The sequence below is a fragment of the Suillus subaureus genome, assembly GCF_016647635.1.
Source record: "Suillus subaureus strain MN1 chromosome Unknown BJ212scaffold_5, whole genome shotgun sequence".
NCBI classification, from domain to species: Eukaryota; Fungi; Basidiomycota; class Agaricomycetes; order Boletales; family Suillaceae; genus Suillus; species Suillus subaureus.
This window is the reverse complement of record NW_024538561.1, coordinates 493,959-519,164: the sequence shown is the minus strand read 5'-3', so window position 1 is coordinate 519,164 and position 25,206 is coordinate 493,959. Positions and strand designations below refer to the sequence as shown.

General features: G+C 46.5%; 10 protein-coding genes across 10 annotated transcripts; 5 read left to right on the top strand and 5 right to left on the bottom strand.

Moving 5' to 3' along the window:
* Window positions 1–14: 14 nt before the first annotated feature.
* BJ212DRAFT_1239531 (peroxiredoxin Q) lies at window positions 15–735 on the bottom strand (the record flags this gene model as incomplete). Its single annotated transcript, XM_041329574.1, has 5 exons — window positions 15–93; window positions 147–265; window positions 322–419; window positions 480–530; window positions 594–735. Coding segments are annotated over 5 exons (489 nt in total), but the record flags the coding sequence as incomplete, so codon positions are not given.
* A 2,071-nt stretch (window positions 736–2,806) lies between these two features.
* On the bottom strand, window positions 2,807–3,341 carry BJ212DRAFT_1566794 (Tim10/DDP family zinc finger protein; the record flags this gene model as incomplete). Its single annotated transcript, XM_041341979.1, has 4 exons — window positions 3,164–3,341; window positions 3,015–3,110; window positions 2,880–2,961; window positions 2,807–2,829 (listed from the first exon to the last, which is right to left on the bottom strand). The coding sequence occupies exons 1-4, from the start codon at window positions 3,227–3,229 to the stop codon at window positions 2,807–2,809; spliced, it is 267 nt and encodes an 88-aa protein (XP_041196961.1). The 5' UTR covers window positions 3,230–3,341.
* Window positions 3,342–3,647: 306 nt separating this feature from the next.
* Window positions 3,648–5,142, top strand: BJ212DRAFT_1263508 (uncharacterized protein; the record flags this gene model as incomplete). The annotated part of the gene is made up of 7 exons (XM_041330354.1): window positions 3,648–3,751; window positions 3,798–3,890; window positions 3,941–4,096; window positions 4,149–4,488; window positions 4,540–4,659; window positions 4,717–4,782; window positions 4,834–5,142. 7 exons carry the CDS (start codon window positions 3,648–3,650, stop codon window positions 5,140–5,142), a joined length of 1,188 nt encoding a protein of 395 aa, XP_041196960.1.
* Window positions 5,143–7,217: 2,075 nt separating this feature from the next.
* BJ212DRAFT_1263471 (uncharacterized protein) lies at window positions 7,218–8,605 on the top strand (the record flags this gene model as incomplete). The annotated part of the gene is made up of 5 exons (XM_041330348.1): window positions 7,218–7,451; window positions 7,504–7,629; window positions 7,683–7,958; window positions 8,055–8,339; window positions 8,399–8,605. 5 exons carry the CDS (start codon window positions 7,218–7,220, stop codon window positions 8,603–8,605), a joined length of 1,128 nt encoding a protein of 375 aa, XP_041196959.1.
* A 321-nt stretch (window positions 8,606–8,926) lies between these two features.
* Window positions 8,927–10,336, bottom strand: BJ212DRAFT_1444885 (uncharacterized protein; the record flags this gene model as incomplete). Its single annotated transcript, XM_041338024.1, has 1 exon — window positions 8,927–10,336. The coding sequence occupies one exon, from the start codon at window positions 10,334–10,336 to the stop codon at window positions 8,927–8,929; it is 1,410 nt and encodes a 469-aa protein (XP_041196958.1).
* Window positions 10,337–10,706: 370 nt separating this feature from the next.
* Window positions 10,707–11,765, top strand: BJ212DRAFT_1328818 (ribosomal protein S19e). Its single transcript, XM_041334674.1, has 3 exons — window positions 10,707–10,903; window positions 10,962–11,104; window positions 11,163–11,765. Exons 1-3 carry the CDS (start codon window positions 10,881–10,883, stop codon window positions 11,477–11,479), a joined length of 483 nt encoding a protein of 160 aa, XP_041196957.1. The 5' UTR covers window positions 10,707–10,880; the 3' UTR covers window positions 11,480–11,765.
* A 3,730-nt stretch (window positions 11,766–15,495) lies between these two features.
* On the top strand, window positions 15,496–16,298 carry BJ212DRAFT_811691 (uncharacterized protein). The gene is made up of 2 exons (XM_041344119.1): window positions 15,496–15,661; window positions 15,714–16,298. The coding sequence occupies exon 2, from the start codon at window positions 15,751–15,753 to the stop codon at window positions 16,132–16,134; it is 384 nt and encodes a 127-aa protein (XP_041196956.1). The 5' UTR covers window positions 15,496–15,661; window positions 15,714–15,750; the 3' UTR covers window positions 16,135–16,298.
* Window positions 16,299–16,480: 182 nt separating this feature from the next.
* Window positions 16,481–19,157, top strand: BJ212DRAFT_1456142 (cytochrome P450). The gene is made up of 17 exons (XM_041338868.1): window positions 16,481–16,648; window positions 16,703–16,818; window positions 16,877–16,911; window positions 16,959–17,018; window positions 17,074–17,217; window positions 17,273–17,389; window positions 17,444–17,471; window positions 17,528–17,709; window positions 17,766–17,907; window positions 17,960–17,994; window positions 18,041–18,151; window positions 18,210–18,247; window positions 18,296–18,329; window positions 18,382–18,514; window positions 18,571–18,736; window positions 18,784–18,930; window positions 18,980–19,157. The coding sequence occupies exons 1-17, from the start codon at window positions 16,536–16,538 to the stop codon at window positions 19,017–19,019; spliced, it is 1,641 nt and encodes a 546-aa protein (XP_041196955.1). The 5' UTR covers window positions 16,481–16,535; the 3' UTR covers window positions 19,020–19,157.
* A 1,417-nt stretch (window positions 19,158–20,574) lies between these two features.
* Window positions 20,575–21,584, bottom strand: BJ212DRAFT_1328785 (uncharacterized protein). Its single transcript, XM_041334673.1, has 4 exons — window positions 21,454–21,584; window positions 21,205–21,374; window positions 21,020–21,140; window positions 20,575–20,947 (listed from the first exon to the last, which is right to left on the bottom strand). The coding sequence occupies exons 2-4, from the start codon at window positions 21,251–21,253 to the stop codon at window positions 20,782–20,784; spliced, it is 336 nt and encodes a 111-aa protein (XP_041196954.1). The 5' UTR covers window positions 21,254–21,374; window positions 21,454–21,584; the 3' UTR covers window positions 20,575–20,781.
* A 265-nt stretch (window positions 21,585–21,849) lies between these two features.
* BJ212DRAFT_1263021 (uncharacterized protein) lies at window positions 21,850–22,626 on the bottom strand (the record flags this gene model as incomplete). The annotated part of the gene is made up of 1 exon (XM_041330314.1): window positions 21,850–22,626. A coding segment is annotated over one exon (777 nt), but the record flags the coding sequence as incomplete, so codon positions are not given.
* Between the last annotated feature and the right edge of the window lie 2,580 nt (window positions 22,627–25,206).

Genomic DNA, 25,206 nt, shown 5'->3' with positions numbered 1-25,206 from the left:
GACTCAACAGAAGATTGGGACTCCAGTTTACCCAAGGCCTTAATGACAAATCCGACGTGGGCGTTGTAATTCATGGTTGCAGATAACGAATCCCTACGTATTTCCAGTTAGATTGAATTCTGCCTAGTGGGCATACATGGCTTTACCTGATTATGCCTTCACTGTCGATGACAAAAGTTGTCCTGGCGTCGGTGAATCCGAGAAGGCCCTTGCCGACATGAAAAGCGTGGTAGGCAATATGTTTCTCGTCGCTCAAGACAGGATACTGCACATGCAACAATCAGCTGGATCGTAACACTTCAAAAGCTCAAGACAACTCACTGTAAGGTTCTGACTCTCAGCAAATTGCTTCTGCTTTGGCACAGGATCGGGACTTATCCCGATAACCTGGACACCAGTCCGCCTGAAGATATCTTTCTCTGCAAATATCCATGCTCAATACACAGTACATACATGTACAAGAATGTGAGAGTACATACCAACCAATGCATCGCGAAATTGACAAGCCTCACGAGTGCAACCGAACGTTCCTGCACGGCGAACAAATGAACACAATATTTCGGACCGGAGCATGTGAATGTGCGAGTGCTTACCTGCCCCGGGGTAGAAGAACAATGCAATAGGCTTCTTCACTCGCACCCCCTGTTCTTCAGGGGGGAACTTGAACATGCGTCCGTTCGCATCGGGGACGGAAAACTCTGGCGCAGGTTCATTGATAAGGGGATGAGGCGCCATAGCAATTAATCAGATGGAGCACAAGGAAGACTAACAAGCCAAGGGTGCTGAGTGGAATTCCGAGGTGGTCACGGTCCGAGTTGGTAAAACAAATTTAAGCAGCCCCTGATATAGAACTGGTAGCCCACGCTACCCCTCCATAAGCAGTAGGACCAGCAGTCAGTCCAAGTGCCATTAGGGTCCTAACCGGAGTTCGAAACCAAACCCAGCGTTACGGGCCAGGACGGACCGCTCAGGATGTCCATGATGATCAACATCCTTACGAGCCGTCTCGTTATATTTCTTCCCCGGCACTCATCACACAGATTGTATTCGTGGTTTCACATGGAACCGTCAATGCCACCCATCAAATGAGGGCATGGAAGACTGAGAGGAAGCAAGAAAAGGCCAGTTGCAGGATGTGTTTGCAGGCCATGCAACGACGAATAACCTCCTCGAAACAGGCCGTGCCATAATAGACTGACATTATAGACACAACTCAGACGATGCAACGAGCACTACTACTCTAGGTGAGAATCTTTTCATATCACTCCTCGAGACTCTTCAAGTTGACACATACAAGACATTCTGGACTTAGGACATTATAATGTAAATGGCTCGGTCGAATTGCTTCACAACATTAGTTGCTCCAGTTTTGCTTTCGTCGTTGTAGCTATTGCAAACTGGCATCTTTTTATGTCAATAGCGTTGGTTTATCTCGTGGTTTTTCGTGAGTCCGAGGGATCCTGTTATTTATTTATTTAATATTCTGTGGATACCTACACCCATAGTCTGACTGCCCAACAGGAGTAGCAGAGCCCGCTGCCTCCAACTCTTGTTGCGGGAACTTTGGGTTTCACGCTTGTCCTTTCCGGACGCATCCCACTTCAACTATACCATATGAGCGGCGCTCAACATATGTATCATAATAATAACACCAAGAAATCTACTCGCCTGCGGATAGAGAAGCATTATTCATATTCATAGCGAAGAGTGGATGACATTTGGTGTGTCTTTTGCCTCATTCGTCGTTGACAACAACGTCCGAGTCCGGATATCGTGACGATTCCGCACTCGGGAGAGAGCTGTGTACAGTTGATCATGTGCAAATGCGTCTGTGCGAAGGTCGAGTACATCGCGTCGGAGTGAGACCTTGCGCACAAATCTGTCCATTTTCCAGAATAGGCATCAAAAGAATCTATAGGAAGATGCATTCTGAATTCTAACAATACCGTGGAAAAAGCAGGAGGACGCCATATTGAATTGTGACCTGAAATCGCAATCATAGCGCCAAGCGTATTGTTTAAGAACACGTCAGTAAAGTCAAGGGGACCGAGTGACGCGCACATGGCCTCGACACGAATTGCTTCCACGTAGATGAGTTCCTGTCCATAGTCACATGCATCTGGAATGATCTGATACCTTAATCAGATAGTCGTAACTGGAATAGGAGGCTGGTGCATATTGGCTCGGCCAGTTGATATGTTCCCCGTGCACTCATTTGCACAGTTCCTGCCAAGTCGACTCATCATAATATACCCACAGTGCAAGACAAATTATTCACCGGGCTACGAATGTCCAATGGAACGTCCAACACGAGGGCATGAAGGGTCAAACGATGCGCCAACAGGAAGGAACCCAATGAAGGTCGACATGAATGATACAGCGATGCGGGAGTAGGCTTAATGCGAGGAATTCCGTCAGATTATGGGAGTGGTTCTACAGGACAGAAACCGTGCCGAGGGTTTGGGGTGTGTGCACGAGAGACTGAAATAACGTTCTCACAACGCTTATCATCGTGTTGACGCAAATAACAAGAAGTAACGCAACATCTAGACGAAACGATAAACAAAATGCCGAGGAAACCACAAAGTGCCTTATGGAGACATAGATAGCAGTTGGGAGTGTCGTCGTGAGCAAACGCCACAGGTCAAAGTCAGTAGGTTCGTTTATGATAAACAAACAAGCAACGTTGAATTTTGGAGGCGATTGCGACAAAGCCGCCATGCTAATCAAACATAAAAAGATGGGATTAGGATAGCACCTTGATAGCATCGACATAGCATACGAATTAAATTGCATGGTTTCGTTCTCATGGCTTGGGACCCATGGCCTCTGAAGACGGATTTAAAGTATATTCGGACTTGGACAAAGATGAAGCGTACCTGCATTCAACTCCGCAAACCGCTGCCCCACCCGCTCGGAGTGCTTCAAAAATTTGTCTGCGCAATTCATAACGCATTGCTCCTGCTCAAAGGTTAAACTCGAACTGTGTGAAGATAGGTATGAAAGGCTATCACTTCTTTCGAAGACAATGCTTTGCTCGTGAAGTCATTACAGCATGAGCTAAAGCATCTTTCCACGAGGCCCGAGTATAGACGTAGGAAGTCTTGCATCTGGGGTAGTATAATATTCAGACTCTGCTGAGGTGCACATGACGAACCAATACCTGTTTTTTTTCGATAATTTTGGTCATATGGGCCTGTTCAGCAGAGTTAAGCTGTGAGAAATCCATGACTAGAGGTGGTGGAAAAGATGAATGAGACAAGAACGTTGGACCGTGTCTACGCAGATGGTTGGTTGAACGAAGTAAACTTTTCCGAGGAATGCTATGAAAGTGTAAATGGATGACACGTGCAAATATCGGTGTGAATTTACTTTTTTGGTGCTGAATCAACCTTGCAGCAGAGATCATGATGACTCGACCAAGATCTCTTCATCAGACCCCCATTCACCATCCAAGGAGGAATTCTCTCATTCAAGCTTATCGCAATTCTCACAAGATATCCTGACGAGTGGTATTGATTCCGTACATCGCACTTATCAATGTCATCCAAAAACCTATATAATTCAATGCCAGAGAACGGTAGGCTCTGCATCCTCGGTCATCTTCAACAGATACCTATTCACCTTCTTTTCAAGTGGATCTCTCAATGGCTCTTTCTTTCAAAGAAGCACTTCAACGTCTTGAAAATCGTCGCGTCAAAGCGACGCGTCCATTGATTCCACCTCAAATCCTGCAAGAAGACCTCCCTTTGTGCGTACTTTTATTTTTTGGTGATGATATTCTAACGTGCATGCAGGACTTTTCTTGCTGCGAACACCGTCATCGAGGGACGTCGGGCAACCGAAAACGTACTCAAGGGCGATGATGACCGGCTGATGGTGGTGGTTGGGTATGAATTATTTATGCGCAGTTGAGCCTTGACTGACTTGTAGTCATTAGTCCCTGCTCGGTTCACGACGTGGGTGCGGCCATCGAGTACGCCAAACTGCTCAAAGCCTATGCAGACGTGGCTAAGGACGACTTGCACATAGTTATGCGCGTGTATTTTGAAAAACCTCGGACGACTGTCGGATGGAAAGGTTTGATTAACGATCCGTAAGTGTTTCCGATTTTTTACGACCAATGAGTGTTAATAATGAGAAAATAGCGATATGAATGGTAGTTTCCAAATCAACAAGGGTCTGCGCATCGCGCGCACTCTCCTTTTGGATATTGCTAAACTTGGCGTGCCTGCTGGCTGCGAGTTCCTCGATACAATTTCGCCTCAGTACACCGCCGATTTAGTATCCTGGGGAGCTATTGGTGCCCGCACCACGGAATCTCAAGTGCACCGAGAGCTAACCTCTGCACTGTCGATGCCTACTGGATTCAAGAATTCGACCGATGGATCCGTTAGCATTGCGATAGATGCATCGCGTGCCGCTCGGAGTGGCCATGTCTTCCTCAGTGTGGGCAAAGAAGGCCTTAGTAGTATCATCGAAACCGAGGTACGGCAACTTAACCCTTTTAACGCCTCGGCAGCGAGTAATTTTTGGTAGGGAAACCCAGACACACATGTAATCTTGCGTGGTGGCTCTAAAGGCCCTAATTATGCCGCAGAATACGTCCGTGACTGTGGCGAGAAGCTTTCCAAAGCTGGTCTTCCTTGCAAAATCATGGTAATTTTCAGGTGTTATACCCAGGATCCCACCATCGTTGACATGGTCCAAATTCAGATTGATTGCAGTCACGGAAACAGCCAAAAACAACATCGTAGGCAGATAGAGGTTGTAGAAGATATCGTGAGCATTTCCCAACTTTTTTTTATCTATTTTTATTTACTGTTCATTCAGGCGCAACAACTGGAGAGTCAGGACACGTCGGCGTTCATCATGGGTGTCATGCTCGAATCTAATCTCGTCGAGGGACGGCAAGATGTACCGTCGAGTGGTCCTGCTGGCCTCAAATATGGCCAGTCAGTCACTGATGCTTGTCTGTCCTGGGATATGACCGTCCCCGCCCTTGAGCGTTTGCGTGAAGGTGTTCGCGCTCGCCGAGAGTTGGTTTCCCGAAAATCCAAAGGCTTGGAGTTTCTGGCTAACGGCGTGAAGGAACTGAAGCTTAATGATGCCGGTGGCATCGATATCGTCAACGGCCAATGATGTGGTGCGCGTTGTGTATTGGTTTTACTGTTCATTATCACATGTTACGAGCTATTTTTATTCTCAATTGCATAGATATCGAAATGTACACTATTTGACTTAGAAAAAATGTCTTGTCTTTCAGCAGTACTTGTCACTTGTCTGCAGTAAGGTCTAGTCACTGTGTTGCAACCGAAGTATTTTCTAATAAACGCCCATGCCCATCTTTAGCCAATCTCATGAACTTCATCATGAATAGCCGAGTGTCACAGTTTCATAGCTTACAATTTGGTGGAGGTTGGCGTAGATTGCGCTCTTGCGGGTCTGACTGTGTATTAGAGTTGCGATGGACCGTGATTACTCCAGTCAAGTTCAAGTTCAAACCACCTTTTGAACTCGCTGGCACTACCACACGTTATTTTTCTTTCTGGTCTATTAGCATTACACTCCCTCGGCATCAGGCATAATTCCAATTATTGTAACAGCGCACACCAGGTGGCAGAACCGAACCCAAAGCACAGACCATGCTGGTCCTTCCTCGCTTGCCGCCGATGCATTTCTTTTCTTTTCACTACAATTTTTTGCAGAATAAAGCTCTTCTTCCAGTCAGTCACTGACATCTAAGATCATGCTCAGCACCACCCAGCTCATCGATGATCGTTACTAGATTGGGTTCTTCGTTCTCTGGGTCTCATCCGAAATTCTGGTTGATCACAAGTCGGAAACTCCTGTCGACATCCACATCCGTCTCGCTTTTACCGAAGCTATTAAACTATTCGTTGCATTTGGTTTATACTCTGCGAGACAAAAATACTTCCGCTACGATTCGCTCGATCCTGGCCGACATGACAACGAAGATCAGCTTTTGAGCAATATTAATATCCCACTTGAGGGCAGTCACGAATCCTTTACTCCCAGGATCCGGCTCAATGAGCTGGCACAAATATATCCTCGGTTAAGGCCTGACTGGTCGAGCCTTAGTAGCGGGCGCTCGAGTTTGTCCATTCTTGTCATTTCCACGCTGTGCGCGATTCGGGCCTATGTGGTATGTCCGCCGCTTCTTTCATCCCAGGGAAACAACTACTTCATATTTCTCATAGATTTATAAAAGCAGAGAATTCACCGATCCACTCGCGCCATACCTTGTAATCCCCGCGGCGAGTCTCGGTTCGCTATTTGTGCTGCGTGTGTTCTTTTGCAGAACATACACTCCACAACTGTGGTATGCTGCTCTTCTACAGGTATACAATTCCAGGAAACTGGTTAGATTGCGAGCTTCCTGAATGCTGATAAGACTTAGTTTTGTGGGGTATTCATCGTTCGGGTAGGGCAACTACTGCCAGCAGTCGAACCACTCTAATTTTATTCAGAGCGGTCTCATTAGCCACTCGAGTGACTTGCCAGATCTCTCGTTACTTGCCTCTGCGCTCAGCATCTCGTTTTCTGACACCCTGGTTGATATAGTAAGTCATAAAATCTCACACTTGGACTAAAGTTCAGGGTAGAGCCCGCTGTACACACAGGTCTACAAATCACACCATCCGTCATTTTTCGATGCTATCAACCTGCTCATCTTCACTGTCGGCTGTCTTGCCCATTTATCGCTCTATATTTTCAGCGTAGCCTTCCTTAGTACTGGAAGTCATAGTTTTAGATCGCACGCGGATCTGATCGCACTGGCTCTGTCATGTCTATCGGAGGCCGGTCGAGACATCTCGGCACTCTATGTCATATACTGTGAGTATTTTGTGTCGCACGTGTGTCTCGTGCTTAGGCCAGTAGATTACGATGTCATTCTAGAAAGCATCATGACCATATTCGCCTCGACCGTTGTCCTCTTCTCGCTAACTGCAGGTTTCCTCAGCGAGCCAGGTGTACTCACAGGATGTCTTTTCGCATTAATAGCAGCGGGCGTATATGTCTCCAGCATAAAACAGACCACGGAGGAAGATGTTGGATCTGAATGCATGGTTCGGGTAAGCCAACTCCATAGAAGACTTACTCTTGAGCTGATATAAAAAACCTAGCCTCCGAGTCGGTACCCGGTCGTATTTGCGGTGGTATTGGTTGGATATATGCTTCTTGTATCATTCGCAATGACCCATGAGAACGTGTGGACCCCACGCGCCTCAAGCCCGCAGTGGGGCTTCACCTGGGAGTCCAAGCTAGGCGCTTGTCGCCGCCGGCCTTTATCGTCTCATTCGCTTAGGAATACACTGGAAAATTATAACCGCTTCGATAACATCCTGCTAGTAGTCTTCTTCAGCCACGCTCGTTACGGTGCCAACCTAGATTACCACCGAGAAGTATACTCTGATTATTTTCCAAATGTGAGTGCTGCGCGACCAAGTCTTCTGAACAGGTTCACATACCTGATGCTAGATTCTCTATATTGGACCCGCTTCTCGCGAGGACTCTGGCTTTGATCACTCCTACGATGTCTTTGTAGACTCCTACCACTCTGATGAGGATTTAACTGATCCATCATATTATAAGATGGCAGGGCGCGTGTGTACTCCAAGCATTTTCATTCACATGCCTGGTACTTATCAGTCACATAGATGGCTCATCATATGCTGTACACTGCTCTCCAGGAGCAAGACTGTTATGATGGCTACCTATGGGTGCCGTTTGACACGCTGCTGAATATTCCGCGATTGGAAAAGTTTGACCAAAAACTTTTTTGGTACCATTCGCCATGGGGCCTGCCTGTTTTTAACCCTGCACAGGATAATAACCTCAGCCTTGGCTTGCATGCTCCTCCTGTCAACGTATCCCCGGATACGTCCATCAATCTCACGGAAACCTGGAGGGGATGGGGACCCGACTGGTGGTACGTGATATTCTGATAAACTCTCATTGATATTTCTGATTACCTATTGCAGGTGGGGGTGAGTTGATTTACAAGGTGTTTCCCTGCGCTTATCTGATAGCTATCGCACATCTATAGCGATCCACATGTGGGAGTCGGAGTTTGCATGGAAGCTTTCCAGAAAGTACCCGTGCACTTGAGAGAACGCCTTGCTGCATTCACCAATGGTGAAACGCGCCTTATCGGAGGCTCTGCAGATACGATGTACATCCCAGGGCGGCACCGCAGGATATTCACGGAAGTATTGGGCCTGTTCCTTGAAACGACTTGCTTCCTTGAGATTGCTACGCCTACAACGCTGCACTTGGTCGCGCCTCCCCATGAGCCGATTCTCTTTGTGGACCATGTGAGACTTGGCGTGCTTTTACTTTTTGTAATGTGTGTGCCGACTGATTGGGATGACAGTGGTGGATATATCAGCCGCCGTACAATGCGTCTTTTGTGAGGCAGAAGTGGAAGGAGGGATACGAGGTGGATACATTTCATACTTTCCATTGGGGTGAGCGCGATGGAGATAATGTGTGGAGGGCCAACTACGAGAACGTTGCGGATGTCCGACGTCTGTTGAGGGAGTCGGCGGAGAGACAGCATATTGTCTTTCCTGTTAGGTGAGGTGCTTTGTCGAGACGTATGTTCATACTTACAGTGATATAGGAACGAGACGCTGGCCACATGACTAGGGCGGGGTGCCCTTTGTGCCTGGTTCGACTAGCCTCCCCAAGTTAGACCATAACAGAAGAAATCTTAATATTGTCAGTGGTTCATTCTATATCATTGCTTCGACCAAGGAAAGGTCGAAACTCATTCCGATACTCGTAACTTAAGTACTAGTAATACAGAACAGAGCAAATACATTATAAATACATCTATGTGCATCGAGAGGGTGTGTCCTTAAAAAATCCCTAACAATGTTATTCCCAATCAATGACAGCATTACGACACATGCAGACGATCGTGCAAATCCCAGGACAACTCTTGAGCATGACTCGCAGTAAAGTTATTGCAGCTTGAAATGACCACCGTCGCTAGCGTAGCATCTGGCGTTGCATGATCTGTGTAGTGGACACGTGCGCTCAAGGCTTTCACCAGCGCATCCCCCGAGAGCTGTTGACAGCTGTACATCTTGAGAACAGATAGCTTGGGCAGTCGCACACTCATCTGCCCCCCGTCCTGCCCATCTCCATTTTCAACAGCAAAAGGCACGAACAGCGCAACCACCGAATCCGACATATCAGACCCAACGATAGAGAACTGTTTCAGGTCGGGCAGCTTATCAAAGACCCAGCGGAAGTCTTTGGTACGCATATCTGATAAATCCATGTCTAGGATCTCGAGCGGGGGACGTGAGCGCGACAAGAGTTTGCGGATACCCATGCCAGTGTGGAGGTCGCTGTGTGGGGACTGGGAAAAGTCATTGGCCTCGTCATCGCTATCACCTTCTTCAGGGACGTGGTATGGCTCGGGTTGGTATTCTACGTTCATGTGATGCAGATAAAGCTCTCGCAATGCAGGGAGATAGAGATGCGAGAGGATGCTACGCTGATTGCAAATCTCGTTTAGGAGGAGCGTGTGTAATCGCGGAAGGGCGATAGCAGGGGGTGACGCGTCAAGAGTGCCTTCATCATTGGACAAACCGTGAAAGTATAAATGCTCCAAGTTCGGGCAATGGGCAAGAAAACGAAGGAGGTCTGGTGATCGGACGGAGTATTCGAATGCCGTCTCTGAGATGTCGAGTGATGTGAATACTAAGGGGTTGACCATTTCTGCATAGGGCAGTTTGGTTGTTGCTACTTTCATGGATATGTGACGGTATGTCGTGCTTCCGTAGGGGAAAAATATGATATCATCTCCATCATCGCCTGCCACGTCCTCGAAGGGAGTCTTAAGAATAATATCGAGATGATGTGGTATGTGACGAGGCGAGGACAGGGTGAGGTCCGATAAGGATGTATCGATAGTTCTTCCATCATAAGTGATAGTGCAGCGCATCCAACGGGCGAGATTAGGGAGGAAGCACGACACGATGGGTAGCAGTCGCTCGAAATCTGTTAGCTTGAGGACTACATTGAATGGAAGAGGCGAAGAGCGAGCGATCCATAGCTCTGCCTGAGTACGGATGGAGGACATAGTGCGCCTTGAGTCTAGTATGACGATCATCTGCCATATGCAGGGTGACGATATGATCAAGTCTCTCCATAAACAGCAGACTTTGGATAGCGTGAGGGGGATGTGCCAGTCACCTGTGAGGCTGCAAGTTGAAAAGATCTCGATGAGTAATTCTGGAGGCAAGGATGGAAAAGGAGGGAAACTGTGAGTATCCTTGTTAACAGTGGATATGATCATGGTACCGTGAGTGCACAGCATCAGATGAGAAACCGCACGATATATCCAGTTTACATAAGCAGAAGCTTGAAGTCGTGGTAGTCGATGAGGCGCGTGTAAAAACCTGCCAGTCAGATCAGATGAGGCTCAAATATCCTTGCCTGCACTTGAACGCAACGTGCACCCAAATGTGTGCAGAAATATTCGATTTGCGAGCGACACGCCTACATTGATCATCTTCTGCGATGAAAATAATGGCAAATCATGTCGTTGGATAGCGAGCTGCTCAATCTTCAATCTTCTGTCGACCTTCTATCGATATCGACCATCATCCATCATGATCAATGTGTCGAGTCTAGCTGAAAGTTGATTCGAGTGTTTCTCATCGTAGACGCGAATGCAGCAGACTTGCTGACTAATCTCAAAACTGCACAGCGGTGGCTGAATTTGAACTCAGTACTGAACTCTAATTCCCAGAGTCGTACACAAACCGCCAACCGTCGCGCGAAACGTTCCGCGTTACTTTCCTCAAGGTTATTCACGGTCGTCTTTCCCACTATCCAATATGCCAGGAGTGAGAGATATTAGGTATGCCATTAACTTATATCAAATCGACCCATGAATTAAGCGTGGATGTCACTTGCAGCGCCGAGGCTTTCATTGTTGCATATGCTTCCCATCTTAAGCGGTCGGGGAAGCTTGAGGTCCCTACATGGGTCGACATTGTTAAAACCGGGTCTTTCAAGGAACTCGCACCTTATGATCCAGACTGGTACTACGTCCGTGCAGGTGCGTTGCGTTCAGTACCCTTGATCAGGGAACAAATTTAAAGAGCGATCATCATCAGCTGCTGTTGCACGACACATCTACCTCCGTAAAGACGTCGGTATTGGTGCGTTGACAAAACTCCATGGTGGCCGCAACAGACGCGGCAACCGCCCATCACACCACGCCGACTCCTCTGCCTCCGTCCAAAGAAAAGTCTGTCAATCGCTAGAGAAGATCGGTGTCTTGGAGCAGACCGACAATGGTGGACGACGGATAAGCCAAGACGGCCAGCGGGATTTGGACCGTATTGCAACTGCTGTCGTCGAGGCTGCCAAGGAGGAGGAGGATGAAGAGGAGGAAGGCGAAGAGGAGGAGGAAGAGGAGGAAGAAGAGTAAACTGATATCCACCTCCACTTGCTAATCCTGCATTGTCGCATGCTCTGCGCGTGGTCACCATGGATATTATGACGATACGGTATGATGCATGCATATCTTTAAAAATATGGCACTTCACTGCTTTCCCTACCACCTAACACTGTTCCACTAATTCTATGGTCGCCTACCATCCAGTGAGTGCTGTCATTTCACCGCTTTTTTGTACTTTGAGGCGTGACTGGACGCTGATAACGGTTCAAATGTTACACTGAGTCCAGGTTGAATAGCAAATAGTTTGTCCGGTTTCTCTGCCGAATTTAAGTGAAAACGTATCACATCAGCGCATCGACCACGACAATCTACGTGCTTGCTTAACCCTCTTTCGAAGGCCAAAATGACCTCCCATCAGAGAATACTCATCACCAAGTCCGACTTTCGCAAGCAGCTCATTTCCCAGTGAATTAAAATCATGATCAACACTTTCTCGATCTCTTTAGCGGATTACAGAGGTCCAGCGGCCCAATTAGGGTACATGTCAAGCACACAGGTCTGCGCCGACGTTTATCGCTCGTTTCTCAGATCGTGTCTAGCCCAATTTCACGAAACGATCTTATATTCCGTTTCCTATTGCGTCAATTATCAGACATCACGTCAACATATCAAATGATTTGTTGTTGCCCAATCGTTTGCGATTTACATTTGACCTCGGTCACCGGGCCTTTTATCATTGGACGAACTACATTGATATCTATAACAAGCATTCAACAACTCGTGCATCACTTTTTCTTCACTCCGCATATTTCTTCCAGCCCATGTTCGAACTCCAGTGCTAACATTTCCGGATGCTTGCATGCTGTACAGCATGTCGTCACCCAGGGCTTTATTGTTTACTACCAAGTACATCCAGTGAGTACCAGTGCTGTTGTTTCACCTTTTTTGTGGAACTGTACTTTGAGGCGTTGTTGAATACTGATGGCCATTCAAGTATTACACTGAGTCCAGGTTGAATAGCATATATCGTGTCCAGTTTCTCTGCCGAATGCAGGTGAAAACTTGTCACATCACCCCATAACGATATCGACCGTGACGATCTACGTGCTTGCTCAACTCCCTTTCGAAGGCCAAGATGGCCTCCCGTCAAAGAATACCAAGTCTAGCAAGCAGTCCTACACACGTTCATTTCCCAATAATACGATCAGCTCTTTCTCAATCTCTTGCGTGGATTAGAGTGGTCCAGCGTCCAATTAGCACACATCAAGAACACGAGTTTGCGCCAGCGCCTATCGCTTGTTTCTCAGATTCCCAATCTCACGAGCAATCTCGTAAATGTGTCCAGACAGTATGTCGTGTAGTTTTTGGGTTCCATCTTTCTTCTCTGCAATTTATATTTGGCCTTGGCCACCGGACCTTTCATCATTGAATGGAAACGTCTTGCTCGTCAGAGGCTCAATTCTACAACGTCACCTGGAAGACTAACCAGGAGCTTGAGTGTGTATCAGTTCTGTGGATGCGGATGGGAGAGTGCACATGTACAGTTGTGCGATCGGTCAAGTCCAAGGCAGGATGTACATACTTGCCATCAGGTACCTGAGGGATAGATATACACGGGAAGAGTAGTGAACAAGACATGCAGCAACATAATTTGCGGCCAGGACAGTTTCTAGCGACTGCTTGAGATAAAAATCAAGGCTTCACGGCATAGTGTTGAAGCTAAGGCGAGATTGAGGAGGTTGTGAACTGAAATAGACACTCTGCATGAACAGTGAGACGATAATAATTACAAACGAACCAGATGCAAAGAGGAGATAACTGTCCATATGCTGTAGTATTAATCATCTGCATGTGAGGAGATGCACAACAGAAAAAAAGAACGAGACTAATCTGCAATGGACCCATGGCTACACGCTTGCCCCGACTGGAGTGGTACTACGAGTATCAAGAGCAATAGGTGTTGCGGATGTCGAGGGGGCGGCAGGCTGAGGTTGTGATGAAGACGCCTGAGAATGGGATTGATCTTGCGGTTGGCCTTGCTGCTGTTGTGTTGATTGCGTATTGGCGTCGGCGTGTTGAGATGCGCAGCAGAGAAAAAGCACGAGGTGAGCCAACAACCGGACGGGCAGCGAATAGGGATGTCTTGGACGTGATGTAATAGGATTAGTATCTGGAGCGGGCTGTGTCGTAGACGACCCCTGGGTGTGTGATTGGGTTTGCTGTTGTGTTTTTTGTGGCGGCGGTGGAGCGGTAAATATAACCTGGACAGAAATCATTAAACCACGGTGATTGGAAATGCACGCAAAGAAATGTATACCTCTCTGTCTTTGACTGCAGCGACTTCGACGATACAAGGACCACGAGGGATAAAGGACCGCCTTGGGCGTTGCTGGAGTTCGGTTGCATCACCAGTCTTGCGGTAAGAGTGGCGGAAAGGCAACCAGAGGCGACCAAGGAGCGCACTCGCACTTCCCAAAGAAGATGGGAGAGGGCGGGAATGGAAGGCAGAGGAACGATGATAGTTACCATGCATTCTGGAGGGCTGAGATCAAGAGGTCAGAACAGGGACCAATTAAAAACGCTGATGACACACCTGAGCACCATACGTCACGTCGTTGAAAAAGCCTGGCGAAAGTTCATCATCCTCAGCCTGCGTAGCATCCACCTGCATAAAATATCAAGGTTATAACCATTGGGAAGGTTGAAAAGTAAATCACGTACGTCCATTAACGACTCTCGAGCTGCAACCTGCGAGGGGGAGATTAGCATAGGTTTGACTGAAGAACCGTGAAATTTACATCAGATAAAGGTTCAAGGAGATCTTCGAGCCCAGCTTCTTTGAGGATAGCATGAATGTCCCATGTGTACGCGTTTTTGTTGTGGCAGCCAGTGATCAACACCTTTCCATCAGGGGAAAGGGTTGCGCACTCCAATTTATCCTTGTGCTGGAGGGGCGGTCCGACTGGAAGGTTGGTGTCAAGATTCCATAGACGCCCTGTTTTATCGGCAGATGCACTTGCAAGGAGGCGTTCATTCCCAGACAGGGTGATGCTGTAGACAAGGGATGTATGACCCTCAAGGACAGCGATCTGCTTCCAAGTGGCTGTGTCGAATATCCTAATCAGGCCATATGAACCTGTGATAAGTTTCTTTTCGTCTGAGGTCCAAGTCAAGCTCCAAACTTGATTATGGTGTTCGAGCCTCTTGAACAACTCGCCCGTCTTTGCATCCCAGATTTTGACTGCATTTTCGTCCCATCCGCCCGTTGCGATTTTTGTTGTATCAGGTGAGTAAATCACCGCGTTTACCCACTCATGCCCGGTTTTGATCGTCATGATAGGTTTGTCACTCTCGACATTCCAGACTCTTGCCGTTCCATCCCAGGATCCGCTCAGCACCTGATTACCATCCGCACTCCAGCACAATGCACCCACAAGATCGGTGTGTCCTGCCCATTTGGTGATAACCTTCCTCGTCTCGACGTCCCATAACTTCACTTTCCTGTCGTTACTTACACTTGCAATTGTCTTGCCATTTGGAGACAATGCTATGGACCACTCTCCTGCGTTATCATCATCTCGCCAGTCCTCACCTATCTGTGTACCGCTCTCTAAGTCCCATAGTCGGAGTGAGCCGTCCAACGAACATGTAATGATCCGTCGTCCGCCAGGCAGGTGGACGACACCGTGTACTTTATTAGTATGGCCTCGAAACGTTAGATGTGGCGTGATCGCTGGCATCTCACTGGTGGAAGATGACATGATCAGAGTTCAGTGTCTCAACTACGGCAGATTGGGGACTATGTATGCGAAAGGAGTCTGCGAATCAGACTGGGTTATCCGGAAGCGACACGATTGCTGGTGAGTCTGGGGGCCTATCTTCTTTACCTTTGATTCTTGTCAGGGTACATAAGCCATTTTTAACAAGACAGCCCACTTACAGGATATAGTCCCCACCCAGAAGCTAACTCCGGGACTGTCTATGGAGGAGGTTCTACGCCGTTATTTGAGAAATTAGAATGTGCAAGAGATCTTTGCGAGTATCTGAAGTTGCTGGTAAACATGTTGTCAGCTGAATCCTGCAAAAAAGCCTAGAGTATCACTTACGAGCAGCACCGTTTAAACGAACCCTCAATCACCAGCGATCAGACTTGGAGGGTGTCTGGTTGGTAGTCGAGGAAGTTGAGCACCCGTTCGTTCAAGCGTCTTTAAGGTGCGTCCCATGCGTCATCCTCGTGTTAATTTCACAGCTTATTGCTGTGTAGATCAAACGCCTCAGCGCTCAAGTCTGCGACCGCTGCTATGTGCATCCTCCTATACGTAAGGACTGCATCGATGGTTGTGACACACATTCCACAAGGTGCTGCACTCTCTACCCACTCTGCACGTCTCATCTGGTTTGTTTTGAACTCGATGTCATCAACTCTTCCAGCACGTTTGCAGGTTATGGGGCAGCGCCTATCTCCAGGATGGACTTGTTTGTTTTCTAAAGAAGTCCCCGTTCACATCGAGCAGTTGAAGGATGTATGGTTGGTGTTACCATCATCCTTCCCTGTCAAATGCACATCTCCATCAGACATTTACATCTCATTGAAACCTTCGTGTTTCGTTTCGCACGACCGGAGCATCGACACGGTCTTTGAGAGACGTCAATGCGATCCTCGAATCCATCATCGTATCAACTAGAGCTTGTATTGCGGAAATGGTATCCTATAGACAGTAGCCACGAGTTCAGCCAGCAGAAAACCTACTGTCCTTTTATGGGTCACTCGAACTCTTGATCCTGGCACACACACCTGTCGACAGAATTGATCCATATGTCCCGGCGGCATTTGCCCAAGTGCCTGCAGTTCTCAACTTGCCTTGATATATCACAGGATCTATTCAGACTTCCACAATGATGCTTGTCATCCGTCGGAAGAGAGTATGGTCTGAGCTGCCCAGCGATTTACCCGCGATAATAACGATAGTCCAAAAATAACAGGATTTGAAATTGGTTGAGCATCCTGTGTATATGATGGAGCTGCAAGTGAGCGGAATAGCCCGTTGTGTGCTCACTACATCTCCATTTCCAACCCCCTGCAAGCATGATTGTCACTGGTCTGTCGTTGGAGACCCTTTCAATATTGGTGGGTTCGGTAGCTGCACTACACGCATTGCAGCTCTTCGTGGATTTCCGTCGACTATTGGCAAGCATTCAGTGAGTTAGCCAGCTTTATTGAATTGCTTACATAGAACTAATTATTCTGCATAGTCATCTTCCAGGATACAGAACAATTCTTGGTTCCTCAACTGTGCTCGGAAACTTGTTTCCCCCGATCCCCTTGTTGACCTTAGGTCATGATCATTCTTGGCTGTCGAAGCATGGCCGTACGTTGAATGTTTTTCGTGTTGGTTCATTTTCCATGGTCAACGTAAATTTCTCAAGCCTTCGCGGAGAAGGGCCTCGATATAATTTCCACTGTAAGTTGCTTGTAATACCGTGGTGCATCAGAAGCCAATGGTTTCAGGCGGCATGGTGGCCGAAAGCAGTGGGATCATTGTTGATAGCGGACGTCAATGTGATTAAAGTATGTCCGCCTGTTTCGACCTTGAAAGCCTGACAAATTGACTAATCGTTTCAAGGACATTGTTTGGTCTCGTGGAGAACGCTTCCCAAAACCTCTTGGCAAATACACCATATTAACATTCTTTGGTGAAAATATCATTGTTTCCGAAGGCAACGAGTGGAAGCGTTACCGCAAGATTGTTGCACCTGCGTTTTCAGAAGTGAGTAACTGATGTCCATGCGTATAATGGAGCTGTCCTAACTTACAACTTGAAGAGGAATAATAGACTGGTCTGGGATGCAACGATACAGATCATGCTTGATCTTTTTGATACAATGTGGGCTGGACAAGAAGAAGTGGTTGTCGATCACTCTGTAGATTTGACTTTTCCAGTAAGAGCTCTTGATGCCACTTCTGCACTTCTTTAATTTCATTCGGATCACTAGATCGCTCTGTTCGTGATCGGGGCTGCAGGTGAGCATGATCAGCATTATCAATAAGAAGCTGTCGGTATAGAGAACTCACTATAGGTTTTGGTCGTCCTATATCTTGGAAAGAGGATACTGTAGTCACACTTGGACATCAGCTGACCCTCAAAGATGCTCTCCGCACAGTGACACAGGACCTCACCATTAAATTATTAGTACCTAGATGGGCCATGGGACTTACTAAACGTTTCAGGCGTGCAAGGCTTGCCTTCGATGAATTGCATGTATGTACCATAATTGTGGCTGACCACTTGACATATTTAATGACTATCTTTTGTAGCAATACCTTAAGGAGATGATTCATGAACGACGTGGATCCCAGTACGAAGATAATAACGACCTATTATCTAGTTTGTTGTCAGCAAATGACGGTGACAATTTGTCAAAGAGTGAAGTAAAGCTAAGTGATAGCGAATTAATCGGTAAGCTACAATTTCAAACTATTTAGCAGAACATGGCAACATTGTCCGACAGGCAATATCTTCATATTCTTGGTTGCGGGACACGAGGTACTACATCCCTTCCACACTTTTGCCTCGCGCTGACAACTCACAGACGACAGCCCATGCACTTTCTTTTGCGTTCGCACTATTGGCTTTACATCCTGATAAGCAAGAAGAAATGTACCAACACATCAAACGCGTACTGCCTGACGGAAGAATTCCTGTACGGACCCCTTGAATTACAGACAGCTGTACAGCCAGGCTCACGATGTTTTTGACAGACTTATGATGATATGCTGTCATTAGCCTACTCTTCTGCGTCAGTTTGCCTCTAAATTGAAAGTGTTACGGGCTGACATCGTGGCAGCGTGTTCAACGAAGCACTGCGAATGTTCCCCCCTGTATGTTGGTGGAGCGAATGTCTCTAAGCGGTCTTGTTAACTTCAGGTGCAGGTTTGCATTGTGCCAAAGACAAGTGCAGAAGATACGACCTTCACTCTCACAGATGCGAATGGGACATTGAAAACAGTCGTTGTGCCTAAAGGGTTGGATCTCACACTGGACGTGCCTGGGCTTCACTATAATCGTAAGATACTTGCTAGATGCAAAGAGACGCAATACTAACCTGGCGCATGATTGCAGCTAAGTACTGGGAAGATCCATTCACGTTTAAACCCGAACGATTCTTGGGTGACTGGAACCGAGATGCATTCTTTGCCTTCAGTGGTGGTAAGTATCTTAACATCTTTCTCGGAACGAGCTTGAAGATGCCCATACCAATAGGTTATAGAGGGTGTGTAGGAAGAAAGTGAGCCTGTTTTCATTATTCTTGGTCACCCATTTGAATTCATTCAGGTTTGCGGAAGCCGAGGGAGCAGCTGTTCTCACTATTTTAATTTCACGATATATCATTTCGATCAAGGACGAGCCGCAATTTGTTGGCGAAACATATGAGCAGCGCAAGGCTAGAGTACTTGACGCACGAAGTATACTCACTCTGGCGTACGTTGAACTTTTACTCTAGTAAGATGAAATGTTGATGGCTGTTTAGACCAACCCGCCTTCCCCTGGTGTTCAGACGGAGAACTTGAAAAGAATACCTGAGTCCCTGACTCGCTAGAGGAGGGCTTCTACGGGCTACTTTGTTTTCTCTTCATCGAGTCTCGACGTTGCTTATTAGCTTATTGTCATCTGCAGCCAGGATATAGATATATTTCCAGTGACTGCTTGGCATTGAGATCAAGGCTTCACGGCATAGCGTTAAAACCGACCTGAGGTTAAGGGTGTTGTGGCATCAGATACGTATACTCTTGGTGTAAACATTGATCAAAAAAGAACCAAGATAAGATAAGTGTCTATATGCTATGATGTTGATGCCCATATGCATACGGGGGAGATACACAGGAGAGAAAGGGGAACGAAACGAGTCTGCAATAGAAGGGGCCGTGACTACACGCTTATTGCGCCTGTCGCGGTAGTATGAGTACTATCAAGAGCACCAGGTGTCGCAGGGACGACAAGCTGCGTCCGCGATGGTGACGTCCGGGCCTGGGATTGACCTTGTGGTTGGCCTGGCTGCTGTTGTGTTGGTCGTCCATTTCCATTGGCATGTTGAGGGGATGCGCAGCAGAGAAAAAGTACGAGATGAGCCAACAGCCGGACAGGTAGTGGATGCGGATGTCTTGGACGTGGTGTAGTAGGATTATTACCTGGAACAGGGGGGATAGTGAACGATCCTTGGCCTTGCGACTGGGTTCGCTGCTGTGTTCTTCGTGGCGGCGGCGGAGCAGTAAATATGACCTGGACACCAATCATTAAACCACGATGATGGGAAATGCATGCGAAGAAATACATACCTCTCTGTCCTTGACTGCGGCAACCCCAACGATACGAGGATCACGAGAGAAGATGGACCGCCTTGGGCGTTGCTGGAGTTCGGTTGCATCATCTGTGCCAGTGTGGTGAGAACAGCGGAAAGGCGATAAAAGGCGGTCAAAGAGCGTATTTGCAGTCTCAAAAGAGGGTACAAGAAGGCGGGGACGGCGGGCAGAGGAACGGTAATAATTACCGTATGTTCTGGAGGACTGAGACCAAGAGGTCAGAACAGGAGTCATTTAAAAACGCTGATGACGCACATAAGGACCATCTATCACGTCGCTGAAAAAGCCTGGCGAAGGTTCATCGTCTTCGGCTTGCGTAGCATCCGCCTACACAAATTATCAAGGTTGTAACCATTGGGAAGGCTGAGAAACAAATCACGTACATCCATTAATGACTCCTGAGCTGTGATATGTGAAGGGGAGATTGGCGTAGTTTTGACTGAAGAACCATAAGCTTTATATCAGGTAAACATTGGAGGTCTTCGAGGCCAGCTTCTTCGAGGATGGCATGGATGTTCCATATATACGCGTTACTGTTTTCGCAACCAGTAACTAACTCTTTTCCATCAAAGGAAAAGGCTGCACAGCGCGCGGGATTTTCTTGCCTGAGAGGTGGTCCGACTTGGAAGTTCGTGTCGAGGTTCCATAGACGTGCTGTGAGATCGAGTGATGCACTTTCAAGGAGGCATTGCCAGGTGGCTGTGTCGAATATCCTGATGAGGCCATATGAACCAGAGATAAGTTTTTTTTTTCCATTCCGGGCCAAGCTCCAAACTTGATCACGGTGTGTGAGCGTCACGGTGTTAAGCAGCTCGCCCGTCTTTGCACCCCAGATTTTGGACGAGCGATATATATTTGTAGCAACCGAGTAAATCTAGTTCTACAGATACGCGCTATAGCGGAGCTTGAAGCTTCGGTCCGAGGAAAAATGCACTTACGCACTCCCGTTATGCGGGGTGTGTGGGGCTCTGGGCTACCTGGGGGCCTCGTTCGGAGAGGGCCTGGGTTGCTTGATACCCACTAAAACCTCGAGGGCGATGGCCCAGTTCTTGGGTAGGGGGTCTGTGGACGTGATTATGTCAGTCCAGGTCGCTGTGACTAAGTTTTGGAATATTTGGGTTCGATTAATTTTCCTTGCTGTAAGTCTATCGATTTGTAATCGTTTGTTGATTATTGACGTCCAACGCTTTGTAATTGTTTGCGGGGAACAGTCAGTGCTGCTTATCGTTTTCTCGCATCTCAGCACCCAGATGAGGTGCGCTGATTCAGAGATAAGTATTCTCAGTAGCCGTGATGTGCCTTTCTTGGACTGTTTGTTTTGACGGTTTTCCGGTACATCTTGTAGTTGCTCATTGTCTGGTTGTGGTTGTGTTAGGCTAATGTTTCTGCATCCTAGTATTGTTCCGAGGCTTATCCTGGGCCAAGCTCCATGTTTTGTGGGCCATGTGGATCTGGCCAGGGACCAGATCAGGGAGTTAGCGTTTTGTGGGCAGTCCATTAGGATATGTTCCATGGATTCATTGTTGGTGTTGCAGTGGGTGCATTGTGCTCTGTGCTCATAAGTTGGTATGTTTGTCCAGTATTCGCCTATTCTATGTGTGCCGTGCATGGCTTTATATATGAATTGTCTTATTTTCTTTGACAGGTCTTCATGTCTGCATCCTGTCCATATGGAAGTGTCGGTTTCAAGTTGTCCAGTCAGTTCTTGTATGGTGAATCATGTGACATCTAGATTGCTTGTGGTTTTTCTTCTTGGGGCAAATGGTATGTGTTCTTGTATACCTTTATATGCTAGGGCTTGTGTGATTGCTGAAAGTTTTGCTCCTTGTAGGTTGAAGTCATCTGGGATGTGCAAGTCTAGTTCATCTGCTGAGGGTTTGTTTGCTCCCTCTTTCACTAGTTTATCTGCTTGTTTGTTTCCATTTTGGCCATTGTGGCCTTTTATCCATTCAAATGACATTTGGGCTGATCTTTTCCTCAGTTGATACACAGTTGCTTTTATGAACTTGCTATTTGCTACTCCTATCCAGCTGGTGTCTTCTCAGGTTGGTAGGTGTTTTGTGAGGCAGTTGATGGCATATCTGGAGTCGGTGATGAATGTTATAGGTATGTATGGCTCTGTTCTTTGTAGTGCCAGAAAGATTGCTGATAATTTGGCTATTTGGTTAGAGTGTTTGTTCCCTGGGATTCTGAAGGCAAGGTTTTTTGGGTGGTTCTCTCTGAGCCAGATGCTGCCTCCACTTTGTGAGTTTTCTTTCCTGTTGTTGATACATGAGCCATTGGTGAAAATTGTAATATGGTCTTGTAATAGATTTAGGCCTCTCGCTGGTGCTCTTAGTCTGTGTGCTGGAGTGGGGGAGATATGTTCTGGGTCCACGAAGATTCTGAAACCATCTGTGAGGTTGGAGCGGATGGTGGTGGTTGGGTCAAAGAGGATCTCTCCTTGTCTGTTCTTGTGGGCTTGATGGTTTTTCTCTAGCCTTCGTTGGGTGAGTGTCAGTCCGTCCTTTTTAGGTTTGGTTTTTGTGTTGAATTTCAGGGCAATTTTAAAGAGAATTTCATTTGTGGTCTGAGCACACTTGTGGGGGTCTTTGCAACCTATTCTGCGGTCTTTTCGGCATGCTGGGCAGGGGCAGTCTTTCTGCAGGTAATGTTGGTCTTCATTGTTGATGTGGGTGAGTCTTTTGTGTATCTTAATGAGATCCTTTACGTTTGTTAATGTGTACGTTTCATTTAGGCACTTGGTTTTTGTTTTATGGTATGCATTAGTAGGGGTTCCTATGTGGTTCCATGCTGGTAGTTTCTTTTTCATGTCTTTTGAGATCTTTATTGGCGCAAAACTAATGTTGTGTTTTCTAGCAGTTTTTAAGAGCGTTTGTGCTGCTCATGGTAGGGAGCTTACTTTGTTGCCTTTTGTTGGGGGGGACCACAACGTTAGTAGGAGGTTTGTATTTTCAGTTTCATTGTCATTGGTTTGTGGTCTGATGCTGTTTAATATTAGGTCCATCAGCAGAGCCCAGGTTGGTCTGGATTTGGATAGATCTAGGTAAGATTTCACCCTTACTATTTCTATGGCTTTGTTTCTCAATTTTATATCTAGCAGATTTATGCCACCTTCTTCTTTTGTTTTGTACATTTGTTCCAGGTTTATTGGTGAGATACGTGCGTCATTCCATATAAAGTTTCTTATCATTTTTATTAATGCTGACTTGATGCTTTTAGGCATGCCCTGCACTTTCGCAAGGAATTGCATCATTCCTCCTGCCATCATTTGTACTATCAGTCTTTTCCCATCAAGTGTGGGGTGGCCATTTTTCCATCTTTTGAAGGCCATATTAATGTTATTCAGTATTGGTTCCCAGGGAGTTAAGTCATTCGTTTTGTTGCCTATCCATGCTCCTAGCAATCTAATAGGATGTCCATCAGGTGTGATTCTTATGTTATTGTCTAGAGGAGGGTCAAGAGGGTGTAGTATTCTAGTTTGGAGTATGTGGTCTCAGTAGGTCTTTGATCCTATAGGGATAATTTCTGTTTTTTCTAGGTTGAACTTCACACCAGATGCGGTGCACCATCTCAACAGGATTTCCTTCAGGTTGCTGTATTTGTCTGTTTTGCTCAAGAAAATTGTTGTGTCATCTGCATATAAGTTGATGATGATCTTATCAGTGAGTCCTGGTATATTATATCCTGCTAGTTTGTTCGAGTGTCTAAGAGTGCATGCTAGGGGTTCTATAGCAAGGTCGAAGAGGAGGCACGAGAGGGGGTTGCCTTGTTGCACTCCTCTCATGACTTTGAAGGGTGTACTCATGATGCTATTTATGGTGACCTTTGTGTATGTGTTGGAGTACAGCACTTTGACTGTTTTGATGAAGGTTTGTGGGAGGTTGAAGGATTTGAGTGACACTAGTAAGTAGTCATGTTTTATTCTGTCATACACCTTCTCCTGATCTAGTGCAATCAGGACTCTGTTTTCCTTGGTGATGTCTGCATAGTCTATCATGAGTTGCGCTAAGCAGATGGGGTCAAAGATGGACCTTCGTGGTATGAAGCCACTCTGGTCTGCATGGATCAGTGAGTGTATTTCTTTTGCTAGCTGCATTGCCAGCGCTTTCATTAGAATTTTATAATCAGTGTTCAGTAGGGTGATTGGGCAATAGTTCACTATCTCAGTCCTGTCCTTTTTCTTGTAAATCGGGCACATCCAGCCCAGCAAGAAGTCCATCTGGTCGTCCACTCCGTGTTTTTGTATATCATTGATTACTATGGTAATAGTTTTTATTATATTAAAGCTTGGGACATCATTTTTCTAATTGTCTACATGTTTCTCATGTAGGCTTTTCCAGACTTCGTAAGGTATCCCATCAATGCTGGCTGCGCTGCCTGCCTTTGAGGCATATAGTGCTTTGAGGATGTGATTCTCTTTCAGCGGGTTGTGCAGTGGTGAATTCTCATTTTGTAGTGTCTGCATCTGGGGTATTTCACTTAGTGTGTTTCTTATTTCTATCAATCTTATGACTTCATCTTGTTTTGACATGTTATCTTTTTGCAGATTTTCGTGATAGTCATGGGCAATTTCTGCCATGTGGTCAGATCTCAAGGCCAGACAGTTTTGATTAGGTATTCTTAGTCTGTGTATGATGTCGTGCAGCTTCTTACTGCTGTTTAATTTAGACCAATATTTACTTATTGTTTTGCCCTTGGCTGCCCACTTTGCCTGGCCTCATTGTTGTTTGTTTTTGAACCTTTTGTTCTCAAGGTGCGTGATTTCGCTTTCGATCCATGCTTTTTGTCGGCGCATTGATTCGTTTGTGTCTAGGTCATTGTTCTCTGTTGTTTTGCATAGGTCATCTTTGAGTTGTCTCACTCATTGTCTTATTTTGTATAAATGTTCTTTTGCAGTGATTTTTGCACTGTGTCTTATTCTCGACTTGAAGTCTTCCCAACTTCATTGTGGGTTCTCTGACTCTGACTGGTGTTGCTGTAGGTTGATGATTTCTTGTTGTGTTTGTTTTCCTATGTTGCTAATCTTTGTTAATAGCTTCGTGTCATTTAGTAGGCTGATTGGCCACAACCATTGGCCTTTCCCCATGAATGGGGTATTCATTGGTGCATATCTTACCAGGATCATTCAGTGATCCATTGGTATTGCTGATGTGCTCGATTCCCACCCGTAGATACTTAGTTCATGGGCTGGTGCTGAGTAGATGCAGTCAAGGCACAAATGTGAGTTGTTATTGCTATAGAACATGAATTCTCTCATTGTTGGATTATTAATTCACCAGGAGTCTTGTATATTCAGTTGGAATCTTAAGTTTTGGAGCGCCTCAATTGCCTGCTCATTGTCGAGGCAGGTGGGGGCACAGTCTATGGCATCTTCCATTATGTTGATCTCCCATAA

Excerpts from the sequence above, each read along its gene's own strand:
- BJ212DRAFT_811691 (XM_041344119.1), top strand. The coding sequence starts at position 15,751 with ATGTGCATCCTCCTATACGTAAGGACTGCATCGATGGTTGTGACACAC.
- BJ212DRAFT_1456142 (XM_041338868.1), top strand. The coding sequence starts at position 16,536 with ATGATTGTCACTGGTCTGTCGTTGGAGACCCTTTCAATATTGGTGGGT. Across the intron at positions 17,710-17,765 it reads TTGCCTTCGATGAATTGCAT|CAATACCTTAAGGAGATGAT; the intron begins GTATGTACCATA and ends TATCTTTTGTAG. Across the intron at positions 17,908-17,959 it reads AAGTGATAGCGAATTAATCG|GCAATATCTTCATATTCTTG; the intron begins GTAAGCTACAAT and ends ATTGTCCGACAG.
- BJ212DRAFT_1328818 (XM_041334674.1), top strand. The coding sequence starts at position 10,881 with ATGCCAGGAGTGAGAGATATTAG. Across the intron at positions 10,904-10,961 it reads CCAGGAGTGAGAGATATTAG|CGCCGAGGCTTTCATTGTTG; the intron begins GTATGCCATTAA and ends TGTCACTTGCAG. Across the intron at positions 11,105-11,162 it reads CTGGTACTACGTCCGTGCAG|CTGCTGTTGCACGACACATC; the intron begins GTGCGTTGCGTT and ends GATCATCATCAG.
- BJ212DRAFT_1328785 (XM_041334673.1), bottom strand. The coding sequence starts at position 21,253 with ATGGCCCACAAAACATGGAGCTTGGCCCAGGATAAGCCTCGGAACAAT. Across the intron at positions 21,141-21,204 it reads GGATAAGCCTCGGAACAATA|CGGAAAACCGTCAAAACAAA; the intron begins CTAGGATGCAGA and ends TACAAGATGTAC. Across the intron at positions 20,948-21,019 it reads AAAACGATAAGCAGCACTGA|AGCAAGGAAAATTAATCGAA; the intron begins CTGTTCCCCGCA and ends CGATAGACTTAC.